The sequence below is a fragment of the Muscardinus avellanarius genome, assembly GCF_963383645.1.
Source record: "Muscardinus avellanarius genome assembly, chromosome: 12".
NCBI lineage: Eukaryota > Metazoa > Chordata > Mammalia > Rodentia > Gliridae > Muscardinus > Muscardinus avellanarius.
The window spans coordinates 78909098-78926713 of NC_137798.1; the positions used below are offsets into that span (position 1 = coordinate 78909098).

General features: G+C 54.1%; 1 protein-coding gene across 1 annotated transcript in view; it reads right to left on the reverse strand.

The window, feature by feature from the left end:
* Positions 1-2304: 2304 nt before the first annotated feature.
* The window catches only part of LTBP2 (latent transforming growth factor beta binding protein 2), a gene marked incomplete at both ends in the record, with an annotated part of 149205 nt that continues 133893 nt past the window's right edge, over positions 2305-17616 (reverse strand). The window contains 19 exon segments of the mRNA XM_080707178.1: positions 2305-2450; positions 2796-2933; positions 2936-3025; positions 4218-4496; positions 4745-4912; positions 4989-5126; positions 5333-5461; positions 6131-6214; positions 6333-6524; positions 7370-7513; positions 8042-8167; positions 8431-8562; positions 9202-9324; positions 9780-9905; positions 10002-10124; positions 11153-11278; positions 11666-11791; positions 11989-12111; positions 13012-13131. Coding sequence (XP_080563304.1) covers positions 2305-2450; positions 2796-2933; positions 2936-3025; positions 4218-4496; positions 4745-4912; positions 4989-5126; positions 5333-5461; positions 6131-6214; positions 6333-6524; positions 7370-7513; positions 8042-8167; positions 8431-8562; positions 9202-9324; positions 9780-9905; positions 10002-10124; positions 11153-11278; positions 11666-11791; positions 11989-12111; positions 13012-13131 — 2633 coding nt within the window.

Here is a 17616-nt window from a genome sequence, read left to right on the forward strand (position 1 = left end):
ATAAAAAGAAAAAAGCAAAGTACAGACAGCATGCATAGGATGCCACTTTTGTTTTTAACAAAAGGAAATAGTGCATACGCATGCAGTACGTCTATTAAGGAATAGCAGGAGGGGTGGGGAGCAGGGGAACCGTGTTCGGGGGGCACAGTGCCAGCAGGGCACGTGCGGGGAATGGTCGAAGTTCCCTGGATGGTGGGGTGTAAGGTGGATGGCAAGGGAGAGGGTAACAGCTGTCCACTTCTCTTTCCTCTTTAGAAAATAGCAACATAAGCTACTCATGGTTACACAAGCTCCCTTTCCCCTTATGTGGTTTGGATATCTGTCTTGTCAAGGAATTTAGAAGTACTTTTTTTTTTCAGGGTTCTGCATCTAGCAGTTCATTGTTTCTAATTTTTTGCTATTAATGCTGTAATAAATAACCTCTTACATATGTCATTTCACATTTGGTGAGAATATATCTGAAAGTTAATTTCCTTGAAGTAGAATTACTGGGTCAAAGAGTCAGTGCTGTTATCATTTTGAAAGACACTGCTATATTGTCTTCTTCAGAGGTTGTACCAACTTATATTCCCATCAGCGATTACAAGAAGGATGGTTTCCCCAGATGCTTGCCAACTAGGAGTTTTAACATACTTTTTGATCTTTGCCAATATTTAAAAACATATCTCACTGCATTTTCAGTTGCATTTTTTGTTAGGAAAGTATTTTCATATGTATAAGACCTGTTTATTTTTGTCTACTAAAAACATCTCAACTAATAGTTACAATTGTAATAAAGAACATTATTTAAGCTTTACGTGACTCAATTTCCTTACCTGTAAATTGGGAATAAAAATTAGTAGAATTATTGGATTTCAAAATGAAACTTAGGCCTAGCACTCAACACAGTGCCTGGCATGTGGCAAGCACTCAATAAGTTATTATGTAATGCTGACAAGCGGAGCAGCAGGTAGGACAGGACAGATTAAATTAAGAAAATAGCATTAATCTCCACGTCTCTAGGCACATGCAGCTTTGCTCATTTACATTACTCTTCTTCAGGGAAATGCAGTCAGAGTCTTCCTTGTCTGAGTGATAAAGAACCTTCGCCCACCAGATTGGGATCGTAGGCTACGATTGGGATCATAGGCTGTTGGCACAGCTGGCCATGGGGTAGGCATAGTCTCATCCCTAATATTTAGATTTAGCCAACATGGTAAAGAAAGTTCTGATATGAAATAAAAACAAGAACAGAAGAGCCAGATGTACATTTCTTTATTCTACCATGGTCTGAGCTCCTAGTTGGCCTGGTTGGAGTGAATTTTTACTTGTAAACTCAGGGGTTCTAGACTCCATTTCTGAAGAGGAAGAAGAGGGCAGGGGCCTCTGAGTAGAGGGGGAAAACAATACTGGAGACCTGGCTTCCTTAGCACATTGAACTGATTTTCACAAAAAGCCCCAAAGAGACTTGTTTCCTGTAAGAAGCATATGTGTTTAATAAAGGTTAAAGCAGCTGGAGATGGTCCTCTATCTTGTGGTAGCCCTTACTACTGGTGCACAGGGGCTATCACAGTGGATCTTGACTATTTATTTGTCCGAACCTACTAAATATTTTCTTCCACCTCGTGTAAAGCCTTGGCTCCCCTTTTATATCAACTCCCCATATCTTGCTGCTGCCCCAGGCTCTTTGCTCCTCTTCATTTGTGTCTCTTACACTCAGCAAGCTAATATCAGCCTTGCTTCTCTGAGTTGATGGTGTCTTCTCTCCCTCCTTGGGGCCACAGGACTGGCTACAGGATGGAGATGTGGCAAAATCACAGCCCAGAGTAGATTGGGTGGCAGTGGTAGTTCTGAGAGGGTGCACTGAAGTCCTCCCCCAAATTCTCCCAAATCCTTCTTGTTCCACAGATCCCAAAGGATAATCTAGGGCAGATGTAGCCTCTGTCCCAGGTGTGGAGCCATCAGGGCGATACATGGATCATGGCTGGAAAGGGGTGCCTGCAGTGTGAGGCTGTGGGTCCTTGCATGTTGCACAGCCTGGGGGTGGGGCCCTGAGGGCCGTCCTGTAGCAAGGCCAAGGCAAGGTGGGCTGGGCCTCATGGTCAGTGGCTGAAGCATTAGTATTTGGCGGTGTTAGCCAAGCAAGGGCATGAAGGCAGTGATGGAAGCTCACAGCCAGAGCCTAAGCCGGGCGCTATGAAAGCAGGCGAGGCTGATGAGCTGGGCTGCCGGCCCGCCTGGTGTCATCCCAGCAAGGAAAGCATCCTCGAGGCCCCTGCTGTGACGAGGCCATTTCCAGGTAGCTGCCCACACGAGCCCTCACTGCTACTCCTTGGCAGCACAGTGTGGGGGGTCTGCCTCCGCCACATAACCTGGGGAGCAGTGGCAGCGGTAGGAACCCTCTGTGTTCTCGCAGTGACCATTAGCACAGAGCGCAGCAGGGCCGTTCAAGTCATCACACTCGTTCACATCTAAGGGGAAGGGAAACAAAGTTGTGGGGCGCCCTCTGGTGGTCATTAGGCCCCGACCTCTGTCGTGCAGCGGAATCCTGGGTGACATCCAGGGACTGAGTCACTTCCCCAAACCAGGAAACCCAGGGACAAAAGGCAAGGGCAGTGACCTCATAGCGTGCCCAAGAATGCCCTCTAGTCTGTGCCTCCCCACCCCGTCTAGGAACCTCCAGGGAAGGGCTTCACTAGCACAGCATTAGCCCTGATGCCCGGCAGCTCCGCTAGGGGGCAGCAGCAGATCTCCTAACCAGCCTAAGTGCAGTCCAGAGTCTGGCTGATGCTAAACTACCAGGATGCTAAACGTACCCACGCAGGCCATGTGGGCTGCATCCAGCTGGAAGCCCTCGAAGCAGTCGCAGCTGTAGCCCTCCCGCACACGCACACAGCGACCGTTCTCACAGCCGTTCAGGATGCCGCACTCCTCTGCCCGAAGCCCTTCAAAGGGCTCCGATGGTCCTGGCAGGAGGGAGGAGAAGGGATCTGAGGCCTGCACTCGGACTCTGATCCTTGTAAGTGGAAATGGGTTGGCGACAGTCCTAAAATTCTCACAGAAATATGCTAAAACGAAAGGCCATACACTTGTATCATTTTAGGTGGGAGAGAAGTACCATGTTTTTGTTTTTTGTGGTACTGGGGGTGGAACTTAGGGGCTTTTCTACCCTCAGGCTACATTCCCAGACCTATTTTATACTTTATTTGGAAACAGGGTCTCACTAAGTTGCTGAGAGCCTCACTTAAGTAGCTGAGGCTGGCTTTGAACTTGGGGGATCCTCCTGTCTCAGCTTCCCAAGCACTAGGATTACAAGCGTGACAGGAGGATCACACAGGTTCGAAGCCAGCCGCAGCTACTTAGTGAGGTTCTCAGCAACTTAGTGAGACCCTGTTTCCAAATAAGATATTAAATAGGTCTGGGAATATAGCCCGGAGGTAGAAAGCCCCTGGGTTCCACTCCCAGTACCACCAAAACAAAAAACAAAAAACCACAAAAAAACCAAAAAAAAAACCAGGGCTCCAGGAAGGCTGGGACTCAGTGCTTTTAACAATGATGGCAGGCTCCTTGGGTTTCTATAGAGTGTAGGGGGCAGTAGTCTTTCATCTTTTGGGGGGCAGTAGTGGCAACAGAGGGGCCTCATTCAACACAAAATAAAAGTTCTACCTGCTCTGCCTTACCCCCCATATGCTCTGAGCACCCCATATGCTCCCTGGGGGAACCCCATTGCACGTGGCAGATTGGCTCTAATCAGTCTGAGGTGGTGGCTGTGCCTGTGGTGGATACAAGGCCTGAGTCCCGGGGGTCGTCACCACTCACACTGGGGAGAGGAAGGGTGTTACCAGGTGACCAAGTCATCAGAAGCCCTCGATTCACATTCCAGGTCACAGTGTGAATGCTGGGTTTCCTTAGAGCAGGCTTTCTGCATCCTGCAGGTGGTGTGGAGGGAGTACAGGCCGTGCACTGCTTCCTCCGCTCTCAACTGCCGCAGGGGAGCTTTTGAGGCTGGGCCCTGTCCTGTACCTCTTCTTGTCCCTGTGCCAGTTTATCATAGGGACTTGGTAGGGACTCGCAGGGCTTTTGGAGTTACATTGCAAGTGCCTTGTGGGTTGGGAGGTCTGGCTTGGCACGTCCTTCCCCTTCCCTGTTCTGACCTCACTGGCAGTGTGATGGACACAGGTGGAGGATGTGGCAGGAAAGCAGCTTCGGTGCCCCCTGCTCCCATCTTCTCAGCATACCTGGATGGCTGGCCACATAGTGGGGTTGCAGTTCGGATGGCTGCAAGGGAGACTCCAGGACCGGTGTGGGGTCCCCTGGGTGGCTGGCCATATTGGGGAAGGGGGGCTCTGGGATGTCTTCAGGGCCCAGGTAGTTGTAGAAGGGGGCCCCGTCTGGGCCATAGAGGCTATAGTGCAGGTCATCTGGTCCGGGGCCATATTCATAGCCTGGCCGGAAGTGGACCCCAGCTTCCCTCTCTGCCTCAATCCGGGCCACGTTGCACAGCTGAGCATAGACCTCTGTCAGGGAGGAGGGAGAAAGGAAGCCAGCTCCAACTCCTGCTAGCCAGAGCCTGGAGAGCTAGTTGACCTGGCCACTCCCCCGGGAGACAGGATACTGGGGCCTGGTGCCTCCTGGGAGTTCCCAGCAGTGCTCCCCCTCCCGCCATTTTGTCCCCAAACACCAGGGATGGACTAGACTAGCTGAGGCTGCCACCCTGCTGGCCCTCCTCCTCCTCCTCCTGGGGCCCACAGCTGCAGGTCCTCACCAGAGTCCCTGGGGGGGCACAGAGCACACTGCTGGCTCCAGGCCTCGCCATCCTGGCAGCAGCATTCCGTGTAGGTGGTGTGGTGCCCGCGCATGGGCTGGCTGCACACATCATTGGTGACTTTTCTCCAGCAGATGTCCATGTGGATGTCGTGGTCAGGGAGCTCCTCTGGTGGCACAGGGCCCAGAGCGCGTGAGCTTCTGCCCCGGGCCGCGTCCCCACCGCCCACACTGGGGCCACTCACCCGTGCTCCTGGTGCTGTTCACACAGCGCTGCCCACTGAGGTCCAGGGTGAGCGGGGGGCTGCAGAAGCAGTGGAAGGAGCCGTCCGTGTTCACACACTCGCCATTCTCACACACCATGTCCTGGCACTCGTTGTGATCTGTGTGGCAGGAGGGAGTGGGGCAGGGCCACAGTGGCCTGTCCGTGGACTGTTTTCATGGGATAGGGTTTCCTGTGTCTGAGCATGACGATCCCTCTCCCCAGTCCAGCCCGGCCTGGGGCTCCTCCCCAGGGCATCCCTGCCAGCCAGAGCTCCCTGTGTCTCAGCCCTGCCGGCAGGCAGGGGAGGAGCCTGCGTGTCCTCACCCTCACACAGCCTGCGGGACGTGTTGTAGTGGTAGCCAGGATTGCACAGGCAGATGTAGCCAGGCACTGTGTTGAGACACCGGCCGTTCCGACAGAGAGCAGGCCCGAACATGGCACACTCATCGGCATCTGTGGGGGGCAGGGCTGAGGTGAGAAGCCGGAGGAGGCGGCACTGAAGACTCAAAGCCAGGGTGTTGGTTTGAATCCCGACTCGTCCCTTGGAGCTGGGCGACTTCCGGCAGGTTGCTCACGTTCTGTTTGCCTCGGTTTCCTTGGATAACACTACCTTACCTCTCATAGTTGTCATGAGGATTAAAAGGGGCTGATACAAGTAAGGTGCTTAAAACAGTGCCTGGCCCATAGCAAGCCCCCAAGAAAAGCTTCTGAGGCCCGGGAGCTCAGAGGTGGATCGCCTGCTGGGTAAGGCACTGAGGGGCTCAGTACCTGAAACTTCCTAACGAGAACCCAGACTCCACAAGCTGTGGGTTTGTACACGGGGCGGGGAGACAGGCCACTGTGTCTGGCCTCTGCACAGCACCCTCACTCTGTCGCGGTGCCTATGTACTCAGGAGTGGGTGGGGTGAGGACCAGTCAAGGCACAGCAGTTTGCTCTTAGGGAAGCAGGGACACTCCAAGAGGAGCGTGGGTCAGAGCTTTCAGCTAAAACTGCAGCAGTCAGCCTCGGGAGAGAGAAGATGACCACGGCCTGGAGGCCAGGACTTCCCCAGGGACCGCCTGGAGGAGTCGCTGGGGCCGCTGTGGCGAGGAGTTGGGGAGGAGTGCGTTGAGTGTGGTTACCTGTGTACATGGTCTGTCCAAACACCCAGGCTCCTTCCACAGGGATGTAGCCTTTACCACTGGGGCAGAGTTCGTCGAATTCAACTGTGTAGGAGGCGACTGAGCTCAGAGAGGGAAGGGCCGATCCCCCTCCCTTGCGCTTCCCCTTTAAATGTCACTCTGCACAACTGACCTACGAGACTCGGGACCCCTGGGGCCTTACCTGAGTCCTCGGGTGGGCAGGGGTCACAGGCATCTCCCCACCTGGCGCCCTGGGTGCAGCAGCACTCGGCCTGTGTGGAGTTCCGGCCCAGGATGCTGGAGCACAGTGGGCGGCCATCCTGCCTGGAATAGCATTCCCTACGGGTGGGGTCTGGCGGGTGGTCTCCTGTCGGCGCCTCAGGGATGCTCTGAGCTGTGTGTGATAGATGCCTCTTTATTATTGTCTGCTCAGGACCCTCTGAGACACCCTAGCCCTTGCATTTATCTGTTAAATTAAACATTCATATGACATTACAGTGTGTGAAATGCTATTAACCTGTCATCTCACTTGGTACTCTCAACATTCCATGAGGACGTACTGTTATCCTTTCTCTTCTACAGATGAAGAAATTGATCTTAGTAATGCTAGACGGCTTGCCACAGTCATGCAGCTATTAAGGGGTGAAGCAGGGATTTGACCCCAATTCCTCTGATGCCGGAGCTCATGCTCTTCCTAGTAGACACCCCCCACCGTGTACCCTACGGGCGTCCTCTGATCTGTTCTGTTGCACATGTGACCTGCCCCTCCCACTCTTCCACGTGCCCCAAGCGAGTCCTGGTGCAGCCTCGGTGGGAGGCTGAGCCTGCGTCTCTGGTGGTCACATGCAAGAAGGGGAGAGTCCAGGTTATTTAGCTATTTCAAGTCCTCTCTCACCCAGAATCTTCATCCAAGGATTACTTGGGTTTAGGGTTCCCCCAAGGCTCAATGTGAGGTCCCTTTGGCCATGCTAAGCTCAGGTGCTTCCTGAGCCTCCTCCAGCTCTCCAGGGCCCTGAAGTCTGACCGAAACCACTTGCCTTGGTGCATGTGACCGTCAGACTCCTCATCCCTCCAGGTTCCATTCCTAGCCTGTGCCTCCAGCTCCCCAGTCCCCAGCCCAGGCGCTCTCCCAGCAGCTGGAGGCCAGGGGAGTTGATGCCCTTGGTAAGCCAGAGTCACCATGGATAATGACAGGAGAGAAGGTGGGGCGGGGGGTCCCAGGGGGCTACTGGGTCTCACCTCCGGCCCCCCGGGGGCGGCAGCGCCCTTCTTGTGCATCGTACTCCTCAAGGTCGCTAGGGCACAGGCACAGGAAGGAGCCTTCCACGTTCTCACAGAGCGCGGCCCCGCACACGGCCAGCATGAGCTCGCACTCATTCACATCTGCCGGGCGGGAGGACAGGCTCGTGGGCAGAGACAGGCAGCTCCTGCGTCCTGTCCCTGACTCCACCCAGCCCAGCAGGCAGGCCCCCACCCCCCAAAGAACTATGCTGGGCCTTGACGGAAGAAGCAACCGTGGGTGTGGATTATCAGGAAGGAGGACAGAGGGCATGGGAAGGAAGAGAGGAGTGGCAGACAAGCATCAGGAAAAAGCCGGAGAGGAGGGGCCACCCCCATTCTCCAAACCCCTGGGGTCTCTGGGAAGGACGAGCAGGCCCATGGACACCTTTCCTCATGTGCTTGCTCCCTCTGCTGGCCGCTTCCCCTGCCCGCCCAGGAGCTGCCAGCGCAGGAAGCTGAAATCTGTCTTCCTGGAAACCCTCTGCCCACCCTGAGGGCGCCTATCATGGAGCCACGTGAACATGAACGTTTCAGGACACAGGCCCTAGGGTTTCCATCGGGACAGTCAAGACCTGCAGAGGTGAGAAGACAGACCCTGGCCCAGACCATGGCGGCCCGCAGGCTTCTCACCAACACAGTCCCAGCCAGAGGGCGACGTCTCGAAGCCCTGGTCACAGAGGCAGCGGAAGGAGCCGTCCGTGTTGTCACAGAAGCCGTGGCTTCCGCACACAGTGTCGTTGGCACACTCGTCTATGTCTGTGGGACAGTGGAGACCAGGTTAGAGGGTATGCCTTCTCTGTCTGCTGGGAACACTTATTTATCTGGTCTGTTAATTAATGCCAATATCTGCAAAGAGCAACCTCTGAACAAGGGGCAAGAAGGCTGCAGCAGTAACATTCCTCTTCTGTATGGAAAATATACAAACCTCAAATAGCCACACAGTGTCCTCAGGAGAAAATTGTTTAATACAGGGGAAAACAAATGCCCCCAGCCCTCCTACCTCTCCTGCCCCTGCTCACCGATACAGTCTCCTGTCGGGGCCATGTGGAAGCCAGGCTGGCAGCCCAGGACACAGCGGTACGAGCCAGGGCTGTTCTCACACCTCCAGGCCCCACACACTGCGTCTCCATCGTCGTCACACTCGTCAATGTCTGTCCCCAGAGCCCAGAGAGAGAGAGGCCAGATGCGGCCGGGTCACTATTCTGGCCCTACCGTGCTGACATTACAGTCATGTCCCACCATCTCTGGGGTCCTTGGTCTGTTCCAAATTACTGTGCTTATCTCAACCCCAGCGCATCAAATTCGGGGTCATTTCCCCTGACCCAGCAGGGCTGAGCCTCTAGGTAAGAGAAGTGCACGCTCTTCAGGAGGCACCGAGCTCTTGGCCTTCTGACACCCTTTTCCCTCTACCCCCTGTCCACACCAGTGGAACACTTTATACTTTTCTTCACATGCAGCCCTCACCATAATGGATTGCAGGGAGCTGTCTTCCTTGCTCAATTTCAAGACTGTCTATAACAGTTTGTCTTAGCAAAGGACATTGAACTTAGCAGGTGTTTAATGTCTATTGAATCAATTTGGCCTTTAAAACTAGATTGTGTGCCCTGCCAGCACAAAGGTTACGACTGTCTTCATCTTGTCAGCCTCGGACAGTCACCGAGTCAGCAGAGGCTCAGTAAATGCATTACCCATTGGCTGATTAATCTGTGCAAAGCACTCTGCTTGTCGGGAAGCTGCACTTTCCCTGGGTGGCTGTGGGCAGAGCCCTGTCCCCTCCCTGAAGCCCTTACCCACACACTCCCCGCTCTCTGGAGAGGGCTGGAAGCCAGCCCTGCACAGACAGTTGAAGGAGCCCTCGGTGTTGACACAGTGCCCTCCCAGACACTGGTCTGTGGCTGCACACTCATCCACATCTGGAATAGAGATGCCTGTCAGCAGACCCAGCCCGGGTCCCTTCCCTGCGAGGGCCCTGTGGGCTCTTCTGGGCCCAAGGAGCCACAGGGGGCCAGGGAGTGACTCAGGGAAGATAAGCCTAGAAGATCCAGGAGAGATCTGCACTGGAAAGCAGAGGCCATGCTGGAGGGAGGGGACCTGGAGCCTGGCTTCTGTGGGGGGAGAGGGATGACACTGGAAGAACTTGGCGAGGACACAGGCCTGCACAGACATCACAGAGAGGCCCTGCTGGGAGGCCCAGAGGCCCTCCTGCCCACCTGGCCCTCTCACGGCTCCTGCCCTTCCATCTTCTTGTTCCTGGTTACAGCCATGAGCCTTCTATGTTCTCCCAGTACTGGCCTGCACATGGACGCTGCCCTAGACTTAAGCCTCTGGCACCCTGCTCCTGGCCTGACCCGCCACACTAGCTTCTCACCCTGGCAGCTGGTGCCCCCGTCCATACTGGCAAAGCCGGGTGCGCAGAGACAGAAGAAGGAGCCGTGGCTGTTGAGGCACTCCCCGTGGGGCGCGCAGTACTCCTCCCCCGTGCACTCGTCCACATCTACGGGGAAGATGGCAGACAGTGTCTCCAGGGTTTCCCTACCTCCCTGTAGAATCACTGTCCCCAATCCCCAGTGGGGAGGCGTGGGCCGCTCACCCTCACACATGGTGCCATTGACCAGCTGGAAGCCGGGGGGACAGAGGCACTGGTAGGAGCCCAGCGTGTTCTCACAGTCGCCTCCCAGGCAGCTGCTCTGGGGGTCTTCACACTCGTCCACATCTGCAGGACACACAGGGAGGGAGGCAGCTGATGGTGGCATCTCCCAAGGACAGGCCCGAGGGTGAGGTTTCCAGAGAACCTGTCACCGGTCTGTGGGAACTGGGCCTTTGGGGCCACCCTCCCCACACTAAGCAGCAGGGCGGGGAGCCCGGGGTGTTGGGAGGACCATGGCTTCCCCACTCAGCCCTGCTCTGGCTGGGTTCTTCTGCAGCCTGGGCCTGGGAATTCAAAGCCCTCTGCCTGTCATGGCCCAGATTTTACTGAGAGGCAGTGAGGAAACAAATGGGAAATAAAGCAAGGAAACAGATATAGAGAACCTGAGAAGATACAAGAAAGAAGATACTTAGAAGAGGAAAGGTCTATTGAGCCTCATAGTTTCAGAGGTTTCAAACTGTAGAGCCATTCCAAAGCATAAATGGCAGTGGCAGTGTCAGAGTACACGGAGGGATGTGCTTTCACATCATGGAGGCCAGAAGCAAAGAGAGACAGACACAGAGACAGAGGAACTGAATTATTAAAGTTGGCCCACAAATTGCCTGGTACAAGCCAGTTTTCTTCCAGCACAGAGTCTGAGGCCTGCTCCAGAGTCCAGAGGGTAAGTCCAGGACAAGGCCCACACTTAAATGATGCCCCTCAGCAATGCTGACGCACACTGAGGCCTGCGAGCCAGCGGCTCATTGGCCCACCAGACCTAGGTCTGAAGTCACTTTTCTTTTTCTTTCATTGGCACTGAGGGTAGAACCCAGGGATATTCTACCTCTGTGCTATACCCTTAGCCCTTTTAATTTTGAAACAAGCCCTCATTAGGTTGCAATGGGTCTCGCTGAGTTTCTGAGGCTGGCCTTGAACCTATGATCCTCCTGTCTCAACCTCCCAAGTACTGAGGTCACAGGTGAGTGCTTTTCTCTGGGGAAGAGTGAGTAAAAGTGTCTTCAGCAAGCCCATCATCCTCGGTGGACATAGGGGCCCCTGTTTCTTCCTTTTTTGTAGAGTGACAGGTTAGTCCCATCCCCCATGTGGGCGCTTACCTTCACAGGTGCGGCCCAGGGGGCCTGGCCGGTAGCCCACATGGCAGTCCTTGCAGGAGAAGGAGCCCACAGTGTTGGTGCAGACTCCCGTGGGGCAGACTCCAGGGAAGGTGCACTCGTCCACGTCTAGGCAGACAGACAGGTGTGCCCAGGGACCCAGGAGGGCTTCCCTCGCCTGGTGAGGTCCCCACCACACCTGGGACTGCGTTGAGCCTGGAGGACATCAGGCCACGGGAAGGGGGAGGCCCTGGCTCTGGGCCTTCTATGGGCAACCCGGGTTGCCCACAGAAGAGTGCCCCTGGGACACTCTTGTCTCTGTGATCTCCTGTCCTTCCTGTATTCATCTATAAATGTGTAATAGCAGAAGCTCTCCTTGGGGCCAAGTTTCTTTTTAGAGCCTATTCCCTAACCTGGAGCCCCTCGGAATTAACCCAAGTCTGGGGATGTCTAGAGTGTTCTTTGGGAGGTGAGAAGGCTTCCTGTCCCCCTCTGCTGCGGCCCCCCCAGCATTACCTTCACAGGCAGTGCGGTCTTCATTCACCCAGTACCCGCTCTCGCAGGCCAAGCAGGTGAAGGAGCCCTGGGTGTTGAGGCAGAGTCCTGTGGGGCATGAGGCCCGGCTGGCGCACTCGTCCACATCTGAAACAGCCATTGAGTTCTGTGTGGGACTGCAGGACAGACATGCCAGGGTGGCCACATGGCAGGTGGGCAGGGACGGGAAGAGGACAGGCCTCCAGGGCTGTGTTGGGTCAGCGTAGTGAGGGATCCGCAGGCAGGGTGGGCTGTGTGCAGGGGGAAGGGCTGGGTTTGCCTGGGGAGGAGGGGAGCTTTGGTACCTTGGCAGCCCTTCTTGTCTGAGGTGGCCTGATAGCCCTGCTCACAATCGCACCTAAAGGAGCCTTCCAGGTTGATACACCGTCCATGGGCGCAGACCCCTGGGCTCAGACATTCATTCACATCTGTGGGAGAGAAGCCCAAGATGGCGGCTGGCCTCCTCTCCTGTACACAGCCCCCTTGGCAGGCTTAGGGCAGCTCAGTGAAGAGGCTGGAGAATCAGCCTTCAGAGGGGCTGTAGGCACCCTGGGGGCCTATGAAGCCATGCTCCTTCACTCCACACGGCCAGGCCAGGATCCCAGCTGGTTCCACAGAATGTACTGTATATGTCTAAGAAAAAGGGACCAGGTGCCCTAGCCCAAAATGAGGTGACTGAGACCCTCGGCTCACCCCACTGTGGCTCTGACCCTCTCTGGTCTCCTACCTGCCACCAAACACCCATCTCCCCAGCCTGACACCAGCTCCAAGAGGTGGGTGGGCATGTGGACAGAGGCCAGCCGTGTCTGGGTGGCTGCGGCAGTCCCAAGGGCCTGGGAAATGTCTGCCCTTTCCAGAGCCTCAAAGCATCTATTCAAAACACAGTCCCCCTGGCATTGGGAAGCCTAGGCCCTTCTTCCTGCAGGGGCTGAGAGGCAAGAAGCCTTCCTTCCCTTCCTGCTGACACGCAGCTCCTCTGGAGCGAGGAGCGCTGCTCAGACGGTTCCGTCACACAGAAGAGAAGGGTCTGGCTGCTGGCTCTCCACACCACCCAGTCCTGTCCTGGCCCCACCCCATAGAGCCAGCCACAAAAGCTCCTGGGGCCTTGGACCCCGGCTCCAGAACGGATGTGGCCCAGGAGTTGAAGAGGCCTCCACCCTGGCTGATTCAGAGGGCCGAGCAGCAGGACTGAAGCCCACCCATGTCATGCCCATGTCATCTGGGAACCCAGTCGGATCATGGAGGACAACAACCTCCAAGCCTCCTCCCGCTGCCCACCCATTTCCCTCCCTGTGTGTGGGCTCAACCCCAGGGCAAGCAGCCCTCACCTACACAGCTCCCACTCTGGCCCCTGTAGCCATCCTCACAGGCCAGGCAAGTATAGGAGCCGGGGGAGTTGACGCATCTCCCCTCAGGACAGGTGCCAGGGTGACGGCATTCGTCGATATCTGTAAAACAACAGCCCCTGGGTCATCCCTGGGAACCGCAGCCCATAGCTCCACAATACACAATCCGTGACCCTGCCCTGGGTTGGCAAGAGGGATCTCAGTTTTTGTAAAGATGAAAACTAGGAAAAAAACGAGAGTAGCCACATGTTCCTAACTCTGCCGCCCACTGCTGCCTAGGACAAAAGAGGCATGGAAGAACTGAAGGAGACAGGGAGACTCCCTGGGTGGGTGCCCGTAGACTGCGGTTACCCGCTAGCTGTGGGAGGGTCAGAGCGCTGTGTTTTGTGAGCTGGACAGTTTGGGATGGGCCTTCATATCGCCCTTGTGAATGCTTAACCTTTGCAAGTGATGATGAGTACTGGGGTTGTCGTGCTTGGCATGGCAACCAGTGGACTGTAGCCACAGGCTGCAGGGCAGCTCAGGAGAGGGCAGTGAAGGCCAAATGAACTTCCTGCTCCAGGAAACAGGGGCCAAGGATGAACCTACCATCTTGGACATGGCCTTGAGGGGTGAGATTGGCAAGGCTTCTCAGCCAGAGAAGTATCAGACCTTTCTACCGGCCCAAAGCCACACGGGTCACACTCTGTACCTACTCTGCGGAGACCCAGGGACATAAGACAGAAAGGATGAGCCTGGACACCAACCAGGCAGGCAGGAGAAGAGGGATCCAGGAAGAGAGTGAAAGGGAGGGGAGGAGGGACATCTCTTCCTTAGTGCAGGGTTCTTTCTCAATGACCTAGCATATTGGGGGTCTCTCCTTCAAAGTACGTAGAGGATCTGGAATGAGGTAGGGTAATCATCCTAAAAGGACTGAACTCTGGGCCAGAATTTCAGGTGGACATTAGGTGCCTCACCATTTGTGATAGATTGGCCAAGCTTCAAAGGAAGCAGGAGGACTCATTCTTCCTAAGTGAGTAATTACCATTCTCTTGGAGGAGGTCCACCAGCTGCAGATTCAAAGGCCCTAATACCCGGAAGGAAGAGCTACTCAGCACAGATAGTGGAAATACAGGAGACAGGCCAAGGAGCAGAACACAGGCTTTCTGCTTAGGGACTAAAGCCAGACACTGGCATGGCAGAGCAGGACACTTGCCTTATGATGGAGGGGAAAATGAGTCCCTTTAGGTTGTTTGGACTGCAGAAGCCAGGACACGTCAAAGCCCTCTCTGTTCTAGGGGATGGGACCCTCTGAAGCTCAAAGTTTTACCCGAGGGTCCAAAGAGGGAGATATATCCATAGGGCAGGTGGTTTGGTTATTCAAGCGAATAACTGCAAGGAGTTGCCTGCAAATCCTAGATAATCTTGGGGACCCTGAGATAAAGCTCATCTCCGGAGAGAGAGTGACTGTGAGCCCCAAACTGGGCTGTGGTGCCACCAGGCCATTCTAAGGGCCTCTTTAAAGACAAGACGGAGATAATGAGACAGAAGTGGAGAGAGTGAAGGTCCAAGACCACTAATTCTGCCCATTCAGGGGACAGTATCCAGCACCCTGGCCTGCTGGCCCTGGCTGAGGTTCCTGAAGGAGGACATTCAAAGCTATTGGGAATAATAAACGATCCCTGCTTCTGGGATGCAAAGCTTTAGGGATGAAGAGAAAGAAGCTGAGGCAAAGATCCTTCTAAGTCCATGCTGAGAAAAAATAAAGGCTTTGGGCCTCTCTCACAGGGATCAGACAATGTCGGAAGATCAGGTTTACCAAGAGGAAAGGACTGTGAAGTCTGTCCTATCCCTAATGTGCCAAGCACATCTGCTGGAGGTGGCACATGCAACATCTGGTGCTGGGAATTATGGAAACATATGATACCCACTAATGCTGTTCACAAAATATTCTAGAGCTCTACTTTCTGGGCCAACATAAGCCTGTGCCTCCTGGTCCCTGTGGTTGGGTGGCGCCATGAGACCACTGGCCAATGAGCTGTGAGTAGATATGACATGGACCAACGCACTTAGCTGTGTGCAACCCTCTAGAGCACTCTTTCCTTCTCCCATGGAGATTGGCCACATTCCAGAGAAGGGAAACTTAGGGCAGAGTCCCCAGCTGACCCATGATGGACATAGGAGATATATAAGCTTGGTGTTATATGTCACTAAGATTGTTAATACCGCGTAACTCACTCTTCCCTGGCATGGCTTCCCTCCTCAGACTAGAGTTCCAGGCAGTGAGGATCATACATGAGAGGTCTGTCAGCAAGTGGGAGAGAGAGGGCAGAAGATCAAAGCAGCCCCTAAGTCTTTACCTGAGTTATGGAAAGGCTGTCCTGAATGGTATAGATATAACTGAGCCATTAGCCGATCCAATCCAAAGGAGCCCACTGAAGATTCTGGATGGAGTGGATTCCATCTCCAGATATCCTGAGGCTGTTCCACCAACCTCTTGGTGCCTGGACTTGGGTCAGTCACTGGGTGGAGATTTTTCTGCCTACTTGAGGGTTTGAATTTTAATCTAAGATGATGATATGTTTTGGCTAGCATGCAGCTGACACTCAACAAATGTTTACTGACCAAAGAATGGGATAATGTGCCTAAAACATTACCCATCATCCTCATGGAATAAGGCTGCTGAAGAGACTCCCGAAGGACCCATGGTCACAGTCATACCAGAGGCCAGCTTGCCAGCCTGCTGTCCATACACTGGGAGTGTCCCTAAGCTTTTCTGCCCAGGGATCAGACATATGAGGGCATCTACCTCTGAGCCTTGTGAGAGCATGGGGCGGGAGGAAGGAGGACATTCAGGCAGGGACCAGAAGCTCAGAGGACTTGGATGTGGGCGGACGACAGTCCAGGCCCTATGAGTCTGCAGAATCTTTTCCCTATCTGTGGGAACCCAGAATCCTGGTATGATGGAAATGCCTTTGAGACTGTTGCATGGCCACTGTCCAGACCACTCAGCCTTTCACCAGAGACTTTGGGTTTCAGTGGACAGTGTGGTTTCTTCATTGGAGAAAGAAGAAAGAGAGAGAGGAAATTAACTGGGCTCCAGAGGTGATGGGCCGGGTCTGTGGTTACTGATGGAAACCTGGAGAAGTGTGCAGACTACATCATTCTTTCTTTCAACAGTCTTGGAGTATCTGCCCAGGCCAGGAACTCAGCCTGACCTCCTAGAAGAGGTGCATGCTAGAACCTTCCCTCTGGATGGGGAGGAGATGTCCAGAGGAGGGTGTTGGAGTCTGGATATGAAAAGGGACAGGGCTGTCCAATGCTGATGTTTCCCCTTAATCACTGAGGTTCTGCATGTGTCCAGGGTGGCGCTGGGCACCTTGTGTACACTGGCTTATCTGGTCCTCACTGCAGCCTCTGACATGTGCATGATGTTTTCTATTTCCAGACGTGATACAAGAGCCAAACCCAGGTCTGTCTGCGCCAGAGACAGTGCCCTTAAGACGGCCCGGTTAGTATAAACCTGATATTCTTAATGTTCTGGCATTTTCTTGGTTCGTTTCCTTTAATTTTGCTTTTCTTAATAATTTCTAATGTCAAATTCATAATATTGTTGTGACCCTTCCATGAGTTATCTACCAAGCATTTAGCACTGCCGCCTAGCACATAGTATGCACCCATTTAGCACATAGTAGGCACCCATCTAGTGGGTACCTTCGATTGCTATTCTTTTGGAAAATGCTCAACTGTATTGTTTCTTTCAGTCAAACGAGGACAAGAAGAGTGGATTCCAGCTCTGACCATGGGTAGTTCTGATTTTAAAGAAGAAACATCATAGTTGGGCAGAGTGGCACATGCCTGTAATCCCAGTACTTGGGAGGCTAAGATTGCCGGTTTGAGACCAGCCTCAGCAACTTAGTGAAAATTTCAGCAACCGAGCAAGATCCTGTTTTTTTTAAAAAGAGCTGGGGGTGTTGCTTGGAGGTAGAATGTCCCTGGGTTCAATTCCCAGTTACACCCCCACCCCGACCCCCACACACGAGAAGCACCAAGAGGGAGGCCCTGAGAAGATCACCCACTGGGGTGAAGAGAGTTGTATGTCCTATAACTGCAGCCACCTTTCTCCTTTGCTAAGACCTTCTTGGACTCTGGATTTTGCCTCCATGGTGGCGGCACTGGGAAGGAGGATCTCCCTCCACAAGCTCATTCTTACTTGCAGGATTCTCAGGACCCAGGCAAGTCCTGGCCAGGGAAACCTGGAGGCTGTAGGAGGTCTGAGCCTAAGCTACAACTCAGGATAGGTTTTTCCCAAAGGGAAACTTGATCTGCCCACATCCATTCCTGTCTTAACTAGTCTTGGAAGCAAGGAGCTCTTGCAAGCATCTGGCACCGAGCCTGGCAGGAAGGTGGTGGCATGGCCACCAGGAGGTTTTCAGCACAGATATGATAGTGGCAGGTTCAGGCCAATCAGTGAGGAGACCAGTTGGCAATGCCACAGCCATCCTTTAGCTGTATCTGGGAAAGGACCCGAGATCTCTTCATTTGCTCATTCATCAAATAACATTTGGTGGGTGCTTATCAGTGACCATGCACACTAATCTAAGGGTT